At 52.3% G+C, this 15,772-nt stretch overlaps 1 protein-coding gene across 1 annotated transcript in view; it reads left to right on the top strand.

Annotated features, from left to right (window-relative positions):
- Positions 1-15,772, top strand: part of RPH3AL (rabphilin 3A like (without C2 domains)) — a 137,490-nt gene that overhangs the window by 100,176 nt on the left and 21,542 nt on the right. The window contains 1 exon segment of the mRNA XM_078068089.1: positions 11,674-11,848. Within this exon segment, the coding sequence (XP_077924215.1) occupies positions 11,674-11,848 (175 nt within the window).

The raw sequence follows: 15,772 nt of genomic DNA, 5'->3' as shown, positions 1-15,772 counted from the left end.
AGTTGACCATAGAGTTGAGGGTCCGTTTCTGGGTTTTCTATTCTGTTCCATTGATCTATGTGTCTGTTTTTGTGCCAGTACCATACTGTCTTGGTGATGACAGCTTTGTAATAGAGCTGGAAGTCCGGAATTGTGATGCCGCCAGCTTTGCTTTTCTTTTTCAACATTCCTCTGGCTATTCGAGGTCTTTTCTGGTTTCATACAAATTTTAGGATTATTTGTTCCAGCTCTGTGAAAAAAAAAAATTGATGGTATTTTGATAGGGATTGCATTAAATGTGTAGATTACTCTAGGTAGCATAGACATTTTCACAATATTTGTTCTTCCAATCCATGAGCATGGAACGTTTTTCCATTTCTTTATGTCTGCCTCAATTTCTTTCATGAGTGTTCTATAGTTTTCTGAGTACAGATCCTTTATCTCTTTGGTTAGGTTTATTCCTCTATATCTTATGGTTTTAAGGCACTTCTTGCTTTTGTTGAGACAATCTGGAATTTTGGGTCAGATTATCTTTTGTTAAGTGATTATTTTTTTCAGAGGTTTTATTTATTTATTTGACAGAGAGAGAGCATGAGCAGGGGGGAGGAGCAAGGGGAGAGGGAGAAGCAGGCTCCCCACTCAGCAGGGAGCCCGATGCGGGGCTCAATACCAGGACCCTGGGATCATGACCTGAGCCGAAGGCAGATGCTTAACCGACTGAGCCACCCAGGCACCCATTAACTGATTATTTTATATCTACATTTTAAGCATCATTTCCTTCACATTTTTATCATTTTGTGGTTATATATACACTGGTTATTTAGACTGAATTCTGTCTATTTCATTGATCACTGTTCATTCTCTGGTACCACGAGTTCCCCATTCAGGAGCTTTTTATTTTAATTCATCTGTTGATCAAGTGAACAGTACTTTTGAGCAATTTTTTTTTTTAGGAAGACTGGTTGCACCTGTTTTCTATTTTTTGCTGATGTGACCCACAGTACCTTTTCAGGGTAAGAATCGCAGCCATCTTCCGGATCACAGAGGCACCCCGTTACCTGGGGCAGGTAGGGGTTGCTGTTCTAGGGTTGAAGGCCGACAGATACCGCAGGGCTCCCTGGGCTGCCTCTGTGTGGAAACAGGCCTGGTGACCTGCTCCCTGCCCCCACTCACTGCTCACGCTGAGCAAATACACGCGGTCAAGTCCATGCCACGGTCACACACACTATATAAATGCTGGTCTCCTTCCTCCTGGAGTAGGGCAGCAGGTAATCAAGCTGTTAGCCAGAATTTGAAGATAGGATGGTCCCAATCTGGTTGGAACGACAGCATTACTGGCACAAACGAGTACTAAAAACGAATATGTGTGTTACATTAGCACATCGCGTGTCAACTTGCCTTGTTCAGTATCAGCTTGTTGCCGTTGGCTGTAATTATGGCTTTTCATACTCAGCTTGTCACCACGGAAACCTGGTCAGAGGGTACTGACCAACTGTCTTTGAGAGCACCTCCCTCCAACCAACAGCACAGATTCCCCCAGCCCTTCCTGCTTTCTGAGGGATCCAGCGCCGCCCGCCTTTATGCTTGGAAGCCCTGGTTCCCTTTGAGAAACTGTCCAGGTTTTTCCCGTCTTCAAAACTCTGACTCCTCGGGCACCTGGGTGGCTCAGTCAGTCAAGCGTCTGCCTTCAGCTCAGGTCATGATCCCAGGGTCCTGGGATCGAGCCCCGCATCGGGTTCTTTGCTTGGCAGGAAGCCTGCTTCTCCCTCTCCCACTCCCCCTGCTTGTGTTCCCGCTTTCTCTGTCAAGTAAATAAATAAAATCTTTAAAAAATAAAAAAATAAAAAAAATAATCCAGTCATTCTGAAGAGCTGGAGAAGGGCGGTCACCTGCCCGGCCCCTCCCTTGCCCCGCCCACTGTGTGCTGGCGCCTGCCCTGACTTTCTCCCTGGGAGAGCTCTGGGTGTGCTCTGATGACTGCATGCCCCGAAAGGTGATGAGCTGGCTAACCTGGGCTCTCTGCTGCACCCCCTCCTAATTTTTGATACTTTTATTCTTTATAACTGAAAATTTGTTGGAATTTATGAATTTTGTAACTTTATATGCTATTTGCCCATTTCTTCTTCCATCAACCTCCTGGGTGAGTGGTGGGCATGAATGCCTCTCTTCTTCCCTCCTGTTCCCACCTCCTTCCTTCTCTAGATTATACCTTTACTAATTAGATTGCCAGAATTGTATGTTGACATTGTTCTTTAGCCATAATTAATTCTTTTTTTTCTCATGAATTTGTTTTTCTATTTTCTTTTCTTTTATTATGTTATGTTAGTCACCTAGCTATAATTAATTCTCCCATGCTTTATGACTCCCATCGGGTCTTAATGTACAAAAGTGACTAAGTGACAACACAGAGAGGCGAATGCCCTTCAGAGAACAATCTATTGCTTATAGTTCCCAAGAGAAGGAGGCATGCCATACACAGGGTCACATGGGGAAGCACCAGGTTTGGTCAGGAGGCAGAAGGAGTGAAGGGAAAGCTTAGGCCAGGGCCTTTATTGGGGTTTCTATGGGAAAGGCCAGGCAGGGCAGGGTAACTATCTTGGGATTGGTAGTTGAAGCAGTTTAGGGAGGCGTTTGGGGCCTAGGGGACGGCCCTGGGTGATTTAGGGAAGGGGAACACTGGCTTGGTGGGTGAGAGTCAGCTAAGGCAGTGGTTGGCAGTGTGGTGTAGACTCGGGATTGGTCGGAGGGCTTGTAACATGACTTTCACGTGCCTGCAAAAGCCACATCACAGGGCAAATAGCAACGTCTTTGGCCAGTAGTTTGGCGATGTGATTAACGGAGGCCAGACAGACAAATACAGAACCTAAGAAAAGTTAGAACACGTTGTCCCTAGGTTAGTTCAGATTGAGAAATCAATAAATAGAGTTTGATTTAGCAAACCCGTGTATGATTTTATAAGAGGGTGAAGAGGGCAGGTCCTGGGCCAGACTGCATGGGTTCCAGTTTATGTTCTTTTCTTCCGTGTTCTCTCTGCACCTGGTGAGACCTCATCTGTAAAATAGAGCTGAAGATAGTACCCATGGCATAGCGTATTGGTGAGAGTTAAATAAGTTACTGTATATAAAATCCTAGGAATGGTGCCTGACACATACAAAGTGCTCAATAATTATTGGGGATTTAACTTTTTTTATTTTTTGTAAACATTAAACACCTCAGGGTCAGATGGCATGTGAAGAACACATTTTTTTTTTTAAGATTCTATTTATTTATTTGACAGAGAGAGAGTACAAGCAGGGGGAGTGGCAGGCAGAGGGAGAAGCAGGCTCCCCGCTGAGCAAGGAGCCCGATGCGGGGCTTGATCCCAGGACCCGGGATCATGACCTGAGCCGAAGGCAGACGCTTAACCGACTGAGCCACTCAGGTGCCCCTGAAGATCACATTTTGATAACTACCTTGACCCCCGCATCCCCCAAATGAAAATATGCCTAATACCATGATCCGATGAATTCCTTTTGAACTTTTCATTCCTATGCCATATTTTAATTGACCTAGTATTTAGATCATGACTTTCTGGTCTGAGTTTTAATTTTCCCTGGAGGTTTTATTGATTTTTTTTTTCCTCAATGACAAAAGAATAATGAAACGTATGCCCTTTTATGCAGCTTCTTGATTTTACCTTCTGTTGTGCAGAGCCTTCTCTTCCCTGTCAGAAACCCCTGCAGACCCCTTCGGGCTCCAGCGTGCACTGGTTACTGAGAGCTGGCCTCATGGGATTTCCTTCCATGACCTCCTGAGTTGGAAACACTGTTTCTAGGATCCTCTGTCTTCCTCTTTCTTGTTTTTCACCTGCATTTTGCTGGAGCCCATCCTTAAGTAGCCTCTTAAAAAAGGAATGTGCAAGGAAAACTTGGAGTCCTTGCGAGTCTAAAAAGTCTCTATTTTGCTGTCATGTTTGATCAATAGCTTGACTGATAGGACACTAGATGCATAGTTTTTTAACGTCCAGTGTTGCCAGTGATAAGTCCGATGCTGTTCTGATTCTGGTTTCCTCATAGGCCTGTTATTTCTTTCTGGAAGCTTCTAGGATCTTCTTCTTTATATTTATTTGGAACTAAATGATTTTATGAGTATGTGTCTATTGCTTTTTTTTACTTTTAATTTTTCCTGCCTTATATTCAATAAAAATCTTTTAACCTGAAGACACATGTTCTTCTTCAGCTCCAGGAATTTTTTTTCTTTCTTTTTCTGGGGAGTGTAGTATTAGGAATTAGACCCCTCAAATTGAGGATTTTTGTCCCTTATCACTTCTTTTACATTTTTCTGTTTCTTTCTCTTTGTGCTCCACATTCCAAATTTCCTCGTTTTTGTCTTTTAGCGTTTATTTTACATTTTTATGTTACCACATTGTATTTTTAACTTATAGGAGTCTTTTCTTCTCCAATTGTTTCTTCTAAGTCCCTGAACTTAGCTTTCCTACTTTAGTCAATTAGTTATCAACGTACCTGATTGTTTTTCTAGGAGTGTCTAAACAGAGGAGGCATGGAGCCTTAAATGGCTTAAAACAACAATCGTTTCTTTTGCTCATGGGGCTGCAGTTTGGGCTGGGCTCAGCAGGGCGGTTCTTTTGCCGAGGTCTCCTGGGGCCATCCAAGGGCTGCAGTCAGGGACAGTTCAACCGGGGAGGGGTCCAGGAGGGCTCACTCTTCTGCAGGGGGCGCTGGCTCGGGCTGGAGTGTCTCAGCTCTTCTCCACGTGGCCTCTCCTATCGCACATTGGACAAGGCTGTCTCACAGGATGGCTGAAGTGTTCCAGACAGGGAGAATGGAAGCTGCTGGGCCTCTCGAGGTCCGGTTGGAAGTCCCACATTCCCACCACCACAATCTGTTGGTCAAAGTAAGTCATAAGCCTAGAGCAGATTTGAGGGGGAATAGACCCCACCTCTTGATTGGGAGGAGAGGGAAATAATGGGCGGCCATTTTTAATCTTCTGCAACCTCCCAGGCAGCTTCTCCCTCTGTCTTACTCAGCTCAGGCTGTCATAACAAGAGAGCATAGACAGGGAGCTTAAACGACAAGAGTTTACTGCCCAGTCTGGAGCCTGGAAGTCCCACAGCAAAGCGTCGGCAGAGTTGGTTCCTGGTGAGAGCACTCTTCCTGGCCTGCAGACGGCTGCCACCTCTCTGTGTCCTCACGCAGAGGAGAGAGAAGCAAGCTCTCTGGTGTCTCTTCTAAGGACATTCATCCCATTGGGAAGGGCCCACCCTTATGGCCCCATCTGACCCTGAGTACCTCCCAAAGGCCCATCTCCAAACACTGCCCCCCAGGCCGTCAACGTATGAATTGGGGCATGGGGCCCACTTGAGTCCATGACACCCTCAAAGCCAGGGCTTCTCTTAAGGAACTTGAATTACATAAAGCCTTGAAATTTGGACGTGCTCAGTAGCCTCAGCTGACAGATTTCTGTGTGCTATCAGGCGTTGGGGGCCCCATGTGCATCCTACCGTTATGGAGTTTGGAGCTTTCGATCTGGTGCAGGAAACAAGCATATATATGGGTAGGCATAACTGTGTGTGCATTGCAGTGGGAGACCTGCACGGTTCTGTGGAAGCTTCTGGATAAAAGTAATTTCCTAAAGGCTGGATTTCTTCATCCCAGCCCAGGGAGGGAAGAAAGAAAACACAAAGGCCTGGAAGCAAGAGACAGCTTAATGTGGTCAGGGAGTGAGAGTGGTTGTGTCTGGCTGGTCCCGAGTGCAGGGCAGGAGGGGGCAAGAGATGAGGCTGGGGAAGGAGGCAAGAGTGGTAGAGTTCTGGGGTCCTGTTGGCCATGCTGTGAAGTTTAGCTTGCCTGGTGGAGTTCCTGGGAGGCTGACACGCTATGCGTGTGTGTGTGTGTTCAAGTAACGGGTTAGGGAAGGCAGTGCAGCCTCTCTGCCAGGTGGGTTGACCCTTTAAGAGACCCTTTTTTTAAATTTTTTTAAAGATTTTATTTATTTATTTGACAGAGAGAGACAGCGAGAGAGGGAACACAAGCAAGGGGAGTGGGAGAGGGAGAAGCAGGCTTCCCACCAAGCAGGGAGCCCAATGCGGGCCTCGATACCAGGATCCCGGGACCATGACCCGAGCCGAAGGCAGACACTTAATGACTGAGCCACCCAGGCGCCCCAAGAGACCCTTTTTAAAAGACCAAAGTGTAAGCAAGAAGACTTCTCTGTAACAGGCCATTTCCTGTGGCTTTTCAAGACTGAGCCAGCCTGGAACTTGTTAAGCAGACAGAACATAGTCTCCCTGAAGACAGAGTCCCACATTCTGTCCCCTGAGGATGATTCCTATGCTTTGCCTTCTTCGTTTGTTCGTTCGTTTTGTCAGCAGCATTCTTGCCACGCACCGGCTCCTCGCGGGGCCCTGGGAATACGGGGGTGGCTCAGGCATGGCCTTGCCCTTGGGCGCACAGCTCCCTAGCTGGGTGAAATGCTGGAGCTGCTGCATTTCCACATGGCCTCCAGGAGCATGGCAGAGATGCCCTGGCTCGGCTCGAGGTGGCACGGAAGTCTTCCCAGGGGCAGGGTCACTGCGTTGGTGGGACATGAGGACGAAGGGCCCGTCAGGTGGAGGGAACAGCATGTGCAAAGGCCACAGCCTGTATCCCTGCTCCGACCCAGGTGTGGACGCCTCCCCTGAAGTCAGGCGGCTGCACTCCTGAGTCGCTGGGGAGGCAGGGAGAGGTGGGAGCACCTGGAAGGGATGCAGCAGTGGGCAGGGGCAGAGGTCTTGGGCCGTCCCTTGCCCATCCTCCCCAGTGGCTGTGCCCCTAGGATCCTCTTCTTCCCAACAGGGCCTGGCACTCACCACCTGCTCCAGCCGCGGCCATTTCGGAACTGCCAATGATTAGCGATTGTTATCATGGTAATTAAAATTCCCTGGGAACAGCTTGGCTAATATCCATCAGTATCTGCAGTCAGGCTGGCCGTGAGCGGCAATCCTAATGAAAACCTCGAAGTAGAGCACAAAGCCGTGCTCCGGGGAGGGTTTCAGGCCGCCGGCCACCCCTGCCAGTGCCACGGCGGCCGTGTGGGTCCTTTCTTATTAAATGGCATTTTCGAGGCTGGCTGCTCTGCTGGCCTTATCACAGCACACCACACATGGGGAGCAGACTAGGGCTTTGCAGACTCCCACGGCTTCTCTCGAAAGTGGAGGTTTTCCAATCTGCGGAGGGCTTCTCCTGCAGCTGTTCTTGGGGAGGGGGCCAGGTGCAGGGCCAGGCAGAGGGTGATGGGCCCGGATGCACAGAGCAGAAGTCACTGGATTCAAAGCTCCAGTTGTGCATTTTGCAGGGCGGAGTGGGCAGCAAGGCGCGAGAAGGTCTGAGGATGGGCATGGATTGGCATGCGGGGCAGGTGGGGTGGCAGCTCAGGACTCAGCCCAGCCGGGATCCCTCCCGCCTCGCCTCAGCGGTCCTGCTCTCCCATGTGGAAGGCACTTTCCAAAACACCACGTTTCATGTGCCCCTACCCAGGAGTGCCCTCCATATTGGGTAAGGCACCTACGTGCTCTGGTCACCCCTGCTGTGGGGCCTCAGGAACTATGGCTCCTCCAGCTGGTCCAGGATCGCCGGCCTTTCTGGTCTTCTGGTCTCTGTCCACTGCGGTGGCACCAGAAGCAGGCAGACCCCAGGCCCCAGGACCAGGGACTCACATGGAATGACAGACACACTGGACCCCAGGGTAGCCCCGTGGGGTCATTGCCCTGCTGAGCATAAATATCAGAATGAATTATATGAAATTTACAGGGAGACTTATAGGTCAAAAATGATTGAATACCAAAAACCATTGACTGTCTGCATGTTCATGCAGTTCAGCCTAATAGTTTGGATCTTGGGCTCTTTATCTTATTTTGGGTGGGGGGAGGCAGCAAAGCAAGGTTTATTGAGCAAAGTGATAGTACAAAGCTCCCAAGGAGGGAGGGGACCCGAGAGGGTTGCCCTCTTTATCCTATTTTTTAAAAGCACTTTACTGATCAGTATTTTTTTAAGCATGGGGTTGGGGTGGAGGTAGAACACTGCAAGAGGAGGTGAGGCTGAGGGCCCAGGGCCTGCTGGCTATGATGAGCCAGGGGAGCGTGGGACAGCCAGGGCTGCGGGTCGCACTGGTGCTCGAGGAAGTGCTGGGAGTGCAGAGTCAGGGAGGTTCCCTGGATCTTGCTGGGCACTGTCACGCCCTGCTAAGCACTTCTTCTTCTTTTTTTTTTTAAGATTTTGTTTATTTTACACAGAGAGAGAGAGAGCACAAGCAGGGGGAGCAGAAGAGAGAGAAGAAGCTCACCACTGAGGAGGGAGCCCAGTGCGGGGCTCGATCCCAGGACCCTGGGATCATGACCTGAATCAAAGGCAGACGCTTAACCGACTGAGCCACCCAGAGACTCCTAAACACTTCTTCTTTATCCCTCTCTAATCTGAAATAATAAATCCATTTGATTAATTACAAGGACTTAGGTGAAACCCTCAGGCCACATCTCCAGGAAGGTGACAACTATATGGATTGGGACACGGTCTGGCAAACTCCCTATAGCTGCCAGTTCAGCCATGCAGCCCGTGTTTGCTGAGCACCTACTGTGTGTCAGGCATGTGCTAAGAGTTTGAAGATACAGTGGTGACTGCCCTGCCCCCGCGTCCATGTCACTGAGTCACCCTCGCTGTTGTCCTGCCCACTCCCCTTCAAACAGGCCCACGTGACAGTGTGCCCCAGGGGTGACCATGGGGTCCCCATCCTCCCTCCTGTGGCACCTAACTCTGATGGCCTCGGGTCCTGACACGCACCTCCCCCACACCCGCCAGCCCATGGGGACTGCTCTGAGCCGGGTCCCCAGGCCAGACCCTAGATCCCACCGGGAAGTGTAGTGCAGGCTTCCCACCCTGAAGACACTTAGTACTCCACTGGAAACTCAGCTTTTCTTCCTGGAGGGTGGTCTGACGATGTATGTCACCATCTCAATGGATACACATGCCTTGACCCAGCAGATCCGCCCCCCGGGGTTTTTTCTAAGGCCATTACAGACACTTGTCTGATGTGTGTGCAGAGATGATTATTGCAGCGCTGTTCACAAGAGTGAAACTTTGGAAACCATTTAAATGTCTGTCAGTGGAGGGCTGGTTTAATTAGGTTTAATAAATTCAAACTATGAAGCCATTAAAAAGTCGCGGTGGAGACCATTACTTACTAACACAGAACGGTTGCCCTGATGTAGAGTTAGGTGGGAGGCAAACACAGGGTGCGTCCACAGGATCCTTCAGAACAAATTGTGTACATGCCCAGGGTATACACGTGGCTCTCAAGGGCTCGCTTCATTTGGTCTCCCTGAGGCCCAGCCCATGTTGGGGGGCAGGAGGCCTGTGTGCTCAGGGGAGGGCAGGCAAAGCCAGCACTGATGGGAGGCGGAGTGAGCCCCTCACTGGCCACCCATGGCCTCTTGGGCTTGGGCCCCTGTTCTCAGGAACCACACAGCAGCTCTGCAGAGACAGGGTGGTCTTGGCAGCCGCTGCTTGAGCCCATTCCCTCTCCCTGTACGGCAGCTCCCTCCCCTGTAGGCGCCCAGTCTGCTGGACACTCAGTCCACGATGATGTCTGCCCTGCTGAGGCTTTACTCACCACTCAGCCACACTTAGTGAGCATCTACTTTGCATCTGTAGACTGCTGGGATGAGACTCTGGGGCCTCCAGTGTGGAATAGAGGCCAGTAGAACGGTGGGCTGGCCTTGGGCAAGTTGCTTAAGTTGTCAGAGCCTCAATTTTCCCATCTGGAAAGTGGGGATAATACGGAGCTTCCTCAAAGAACTTATCACCAGATGCCTCTGGGAATGGGGAAGAGACTTTAATTTTGCACTTGGTGAATTTTAGGCCATGTGTACACGCTATCAAGTCAAATAAATACTTTCTGTAGGAGGGCCATGAGAGGACCAGGAAGGGTTTTTTAAAGGGGGCGCCACGAGGCATTCATCCTACCAGATAGGTTCTATGTAATTCAAGAGCCACACAAAAGCAGGCCCTTCTGCACAGGGTAGCTGGGAGGGAGGGGTGAGTGATTTGAGCCAGGGACAGGGTTGGGACTCAGTGGCCCCATGCCTGGCACTCTGGAGCATAAAGAGATGACTCATGATAGTTGAGTGATTTCAGTGCTGCACAGTTAGGTGCTGAGTCTATGCAGACCAATTACTAGGGTTGAGCTTCTCTAGGAAAACCTGTTGAGTAGATTCCAAGTGGGAAGCACCGTATGTTCTTTGGCTCTGTTGGAGAACCCTATGTACATTGGCATCTTAAAGGCTCTGAGATGGGGCGCTTGGGTGGCTCAGTTGTTAAGCGTCTGCCTTCGGCTCAGGTCATGATCCCAGGGTCCTGGGATCGAGCCCTGCATCGGGCTCCCTGCTCAGTGGGAAGCCTGCTTCTCCCTCTCCCACTCCCCCTGCTTGTGTTCTCTCTCGCTCTCTCTTGCTGTGTCTCTGTCAAGTAAATAAAAATCTTTAAAAAAAAATTTTTTTTTTTTTTAAATAAAGGCTCTGAGAAGTCCTGCAGTAATGCTTCATTTAACGTAGTGCTCCCCAAGTATACATGATCAGGAACCTTTTTTTTTTTTTTTTTTTTGGTCCAGCCCATGTTAATATCCCACAGAACTAATGTACAGAGGAGGCTTGGGGATTAGGAAAATCTGTCCTAGAGAGAATCGGGGCAGCCTCTGACCTTCTGATTTTAAATTCTCTCTTTTGAGGGACACCTGGGTGGCTCAGTTGGTTAAGCATCCAACTCTTAATTTTGGCTCAGGGTCATGATCTCAGGGTTGTGAGATCGAGCCTGGCGTGGAGCCTACTTAAGATTCTCTCTCTCATCTCCCTCTGCCCACCCCCCTCCCTCTCTAATAAATAAATAAATTCTCTCTTTTGAGTAGGGAACTTGGTCCACTGGCTGTAAAACTTCCATGTGTGGCGGATGAGAGGAAGCGGGCAGCAGGGATGATCATGAGCATCACCTCTGTCGAGGGGCTGCTCTGTGCCCAGTGGGGCCTTATGTTCGTTCAAAGTCTGGTCCTCGTGGCTGCTCTGTGAGGCGGGCCCCGTTCCTACATTCCACCTACTGGTGCTGAAACTGGGGGTCTGGAAGGTCGATGTGTCCAGATCTCACAGCTGCCAGATCCAGATCCAAACCCAGGCCGTCTGCTCTGAACTGCCAAGGTCTTCTCTGAGAAGGTCACGTTCCTTCCCGCTCTCCCCGTCCTCTTACTGAATACCCTGAATGTATTTCCTTCGGTGGAGAGATTGTGGAGTACTTGGCGTTTCTTGAAGTAGGCATGAAGAGTTCGGGGACCTTATCTCAGTGCAGGTGTCAGTTCTAACCTGGGGCTCTCTGCGGTCGGGGCCCTCCCTGCACCTGTGGGGATAGCCTCGTCCCCGGGGAGCTCTCTAGGACAGCTTCTGGTACTGCTCCGTCCCCGAGCCTGACCCTTCGCTGAGCCTCCTGTCGCTCGCTCTGCCCCAGAGCCTCGAGGGAAGGGGCAGGTGGGAGGAATGCGGGTGGCATCTGTGGAGCACCTTCTGGGCGCCCACAGCACAGAGCACTTTCCAACAGGGGAGGGGAGCAAGCCAGCGTGGGAGCACGGCACAGGGAGGGCTGCTGTGCGTCCCTTGCTCTAAGCAGATGTCACCCCTGCCAGGTCTGGAAGAGGTCGGGGGCCTGGTTCTACAAAGGGCTCCCCAAGTACATCCTGCCGCTGAAGACCCCCGGCCGGGCCAATGACCCCCACTTCCGACCTTGGCCCATGGAGCCCACCGAGCAAAAGCCCAGAAGCACTGAGACTGGTCGTGTCTACACGTGGGCCCGAGAGAGAGGTAAGTCCCCTTTGCCCCCCGTCCCGGGATAGCAGCCGTCACACTCCCGCCATCAGCCAGCCAGGCAGTGCCATGGGCACCAGGCCAGCGTCGGCCACAGCCGCCACGGGGCTCATCCCGGCGCATCGTGCCTCCCTGTCCCTCCGCTCCCCGCCGGCGCCCATGTGAGCGGCTGGACCTTCGCACAGTGATCGCTCACAGCAGGGGGTCCCCTGGGGGCCTTTTCACAAGCAAGCGCTCATTTGGGGCCGGAGATGCCGTGAGCACTAGGGATCTTTGCAGGAATGCGATACCTACTGAGGTTTCTCACCAAGTATGAGAACGCATCTTTCCGAAGCTGGCCCATACCGTCTCTTCTCAGTGCTTGTCTTGCGTCTCAGGAAGGGAGGACTCCTGGCTGCCCTGGTCCTAATGAGCAAAATGACTGTGCCCGGAGTCCTTTGGTCCTCGTGCAGGCCGCGCTGCTGTGGTGGCATGCCCGGTGGCCGCCGTCAGAAGGGGCGCTCGGCCCCACTGGTGGTAACAGTACCTGGTGTGGTAGACGGCCCCCCACAGCTTGCATGATGCTTTAATGTTCGGGATCTTAATTTTTAAAATTCCTGGTCTCAACACAGGCTCCAGAGGTGGTTGGAGCAGGTATTTAAGCCCTGTATTACAGACGGGTAGCCTGAGACGGGAGAAGAGGATGCACTTACTGAGCTGCTGTATGGCTGAGCTGGGACCAAAAGGCAGGGTCTTGTCCTCTGGGCCCTCGCTCCTTCTGCCCTAAAGGGTCCAGGTTTCAGCCCAAGACATAGAGACTGAGGGTCCGTAATAAGAGAAAGCAGCCAGAGGGATGGGGGGCTTACCTGATGCTGGGGTGGGGGGAGGCATGGGAGCTGTTTCTGCAGGGCTCTTAAAGATTTCTGGCTTTGGATTAAGACCTGGCATCTATCTTTATATCATTCGGGCTTTTTTTTCTCTTGTTGCAAGAGTAAGGTGTGTTTATTATAAAACGTTGAAGGTTGCCGAGTGATATCCTGTAGAAGGTAAACATCGGCTGTAGGTCAGCCCCTCCAGACATGACCGGCAGTAACAGCTGGGCCTCTGTTCTCCTGAAGCCTTCTCCTCAGCGTCCCCCAGCTCTTTGTGCAGAAGGCCTTGCTCACTAATTCTCCCGCACTCCGTTTGCACTTCTCATTCCCACGAGTTCGCCTTCCCAGCCGTCACTGCCACAGCCAAGCCCTTGTAGGGACCGTGCGCGAGTGCAGGTGGCCCCGGGGCGGGCGCGCAGGCAGGGGAGCAGGCCATGCTGGGACTGGCCCCAGGGGCGGCCGTGGGCCTCAGGGAGGAGCCCGGAATGGGGTTTTCTGGAGAAGTGGCTCCCTCCTCCACTCGGGCCCTTTTCCACCCTCGAGCTGGGGCTTCCTTCTGCGCCCACACCGTCAGGGTGCATCTGTGTCCCTCGGGCTGATGGAGGAGTTGCAGCTGGGGAGACAGAACGCGGCTTTGAGTGGGTTGAGGAGGGGAGGCCCCAGGGGCCCTCGCCGCCCCATCTGCTTGGCATCCACACAGGACACACGTGCACACACGCATACACGTGCATGCACACACACCCCTGGGAAGGGCAGAGCCTCTTTCTCCTCAGTCTTGCAGACACAGATGGCCTTTTAGTGACGTGGGCGGAGACCAGCGGCCCACACGCTTGCAGGAGGCTCTGTGTGTTAACTGAGTTTGCACAGCGGCCAGGCCGGCCCATGTGGCGGTCCCCCGGGTGAACTTGGGCTCCCTCTGCAGACTGGGTCAGAAGCCTCCAGGCTCCCAGAGCACAAGGCAGCGCATCCTTCATGCAGGCCCTGGGCCAGGCGTGTTGCAGCTCTGTGATGATCCCCATTTTAGTGCCAAGCAGGAAGAGGTGGCCCAGACAGATGACTTATGTGTCTTGCCCATGGGCAGCAGAAAGGTGAGGGCTGCTGGCCCCAGGCTGGTTGGGGAGGCCCAGAGGGTGTCTGCACACACGCAGAGATGGGGTACCCTGGGGGGTGCATGGAGTATGTGGGGTGGGCAGGCCTGAACTTGAGGAAACCCACAGTCGAGAGGAAGGAAGACTAGGAGCTGGTGGAGGAGACGGAGGAGGCATTGCTGGGGAGGGAGGACGAAAGCCCAGAGGTTCTATGCCATGCGAACCAAAGCGCCCGGGGTTTGCAAGGAGGGGGCCACACCCAAGCCGACTGCTCCTGAGCTGCTTCCAAGCCTGATCTCGTGGCTGTCCTCTCTGATGAGCCTGTGCAGAAGCCGGGATCTGTGCTTTCCGATTGACTTTGGGTCCCCTGGCCGTCGCAGACATGGCCATGTCCTCACAGAGGCATTCGGGTGGCTACGGGATACCTGTGGGAGACTGGAAGGCCAGGCCAGCTGGAACCATCCTTATGATGGGCCTGGGCCCGGGGCGAGGGGAGGTCCGTCCCACGCTAGCCCTTCTGTGGCTTCCTGGTGGTATACAGACCTGGAGGTCAAGCAGCGGCAGCCCCGCGCTAATGGTCTGCCTTGCCTGTCTGGAAGCCTCCCGAGCTGCCAGGGGCTGCTGCCTCAGTCCCAGTTCCTTCTCAAGCTGGTCTCCAGGCTGTCAGACTCCCGGCAGCAGACAGCCCCCGGCCGGCAGCCTTGGGAGTCTGGTGTAGGGGCCCCACGGGGCCTTTCCAGACCACTGACAACTGGGGAACCAATTAGCATTTTTCCAGCTCCAAGAGTGGCTTCCTCTCCCCAGCCCTACCAGCAGCCATACCCAGGTGCCCAGCAGTTGGCTGGGGTCCAGACTGCAGTTTGTGGTCCAAGTGAGAGCCTATGTGCTAAGCACAGCCCTTAGAGCACCCCATTCAACCAAAACTGAGCTCAGGGCCAGGCAGAAATAAAGTAACCAGCACTGGGGTGTGGACCGCCCACCACACTGGAAGCTGCATATGGGCAGGGCCATGTGTGTCCTGAATAGGCCAATCCCTTACCACTTACCATGGGAGAGGCAGTGGGATAGATGCTTCTTAGGTAAATGAGTGGATGAATGAATGAATGAACTACCCATTCCACACACCCCCACCCCACCCCCAAGAGATTTGAAAAACTGTGGAAGGATTTTCCTTAGGGCCTGCAGGCTCCCCTGGGTCGGGGTTCTGTTGGACAGCACCAAGAGAGACTTGAAGACTATTAAAACCACTCCCACTCTCATGAAGCAGCTCTTCTCCCAGGCCCCTGCCTCTGGGAACCCCAGGACCATCATCCCCCTCCTGCCCCACAGTCCCTGCTTCTCAGCATGAAAGCTGATCCTGGGGGCACCTGGGTGGCTCTGTAGGTTAATCGTCTGCTCGGGTCATAGTCTCAGAGTCCTGGGATCAAGCGGGGAGTCTGCTTCTTCCTCTCCCTCTGCCCCCCCCCCCACTCATGTGTGCTCACTCTCTCTCGCTCTCTCAAATCTTTAAAAAAAAGCTGCTCCTGGCACCAGATGCTCTCTCTTCTCTTCCCCTGCCTGTGTTCCTCTGAATCTCCCTCTCTCTCTCTCTCCCTCCCTCACTCTCTCTCTCCCTCCCTCACTCTCTGTCTTCCTCCCTCTCTTTCTCTCTCACTCACTCTCTCAAATAAATAAATAAAATCTTTAAAAAAAAAAAGTTTTGGGGTGCCTGGGTGGCTCAGTCGTTAAGCGTCTGCCTTTGGCTCAGGTCATGGTCCCAGGGTCCTGGGATCGAGCCCCGCATCAGGCTCCCTGCTCTGCAGGAAGCCTGCTTCTCCCTCTCCCACTCCCCCTGCTTGTGTTCCCTCTCTCGCTGTGTCTCTCTCTGTCAAATAAATAAATAAAATCTTAAAAAAAAAAAAGAATACCCCCATCGGGGCACCTGGGTGGCTCACTTGGTTAAGTGTCTGCCTTTGGCTCGGGTCATGATCCCGGAGTCCCAG

The sequence above is a fragment of the Halichoerus grypus genome, chromosome 2, assembly GCF_964656455.1.
Source record: "Halichoerus grypus chromosome 2, mHalGry1.hap1.1, whole genome shotgun sequence".
In the NCBI taxonomy this organism is placed as follows: Eukaryota; Metazoa; Chordata; class Mammalia; order Carnivora; family Phocidae; genus Halichoerus; species Halichoerus grypus.
Note: the sequence above shows the minus strand (reverse complement) of the source record. Positions and strands in the feature narration are given on the sequence as shown.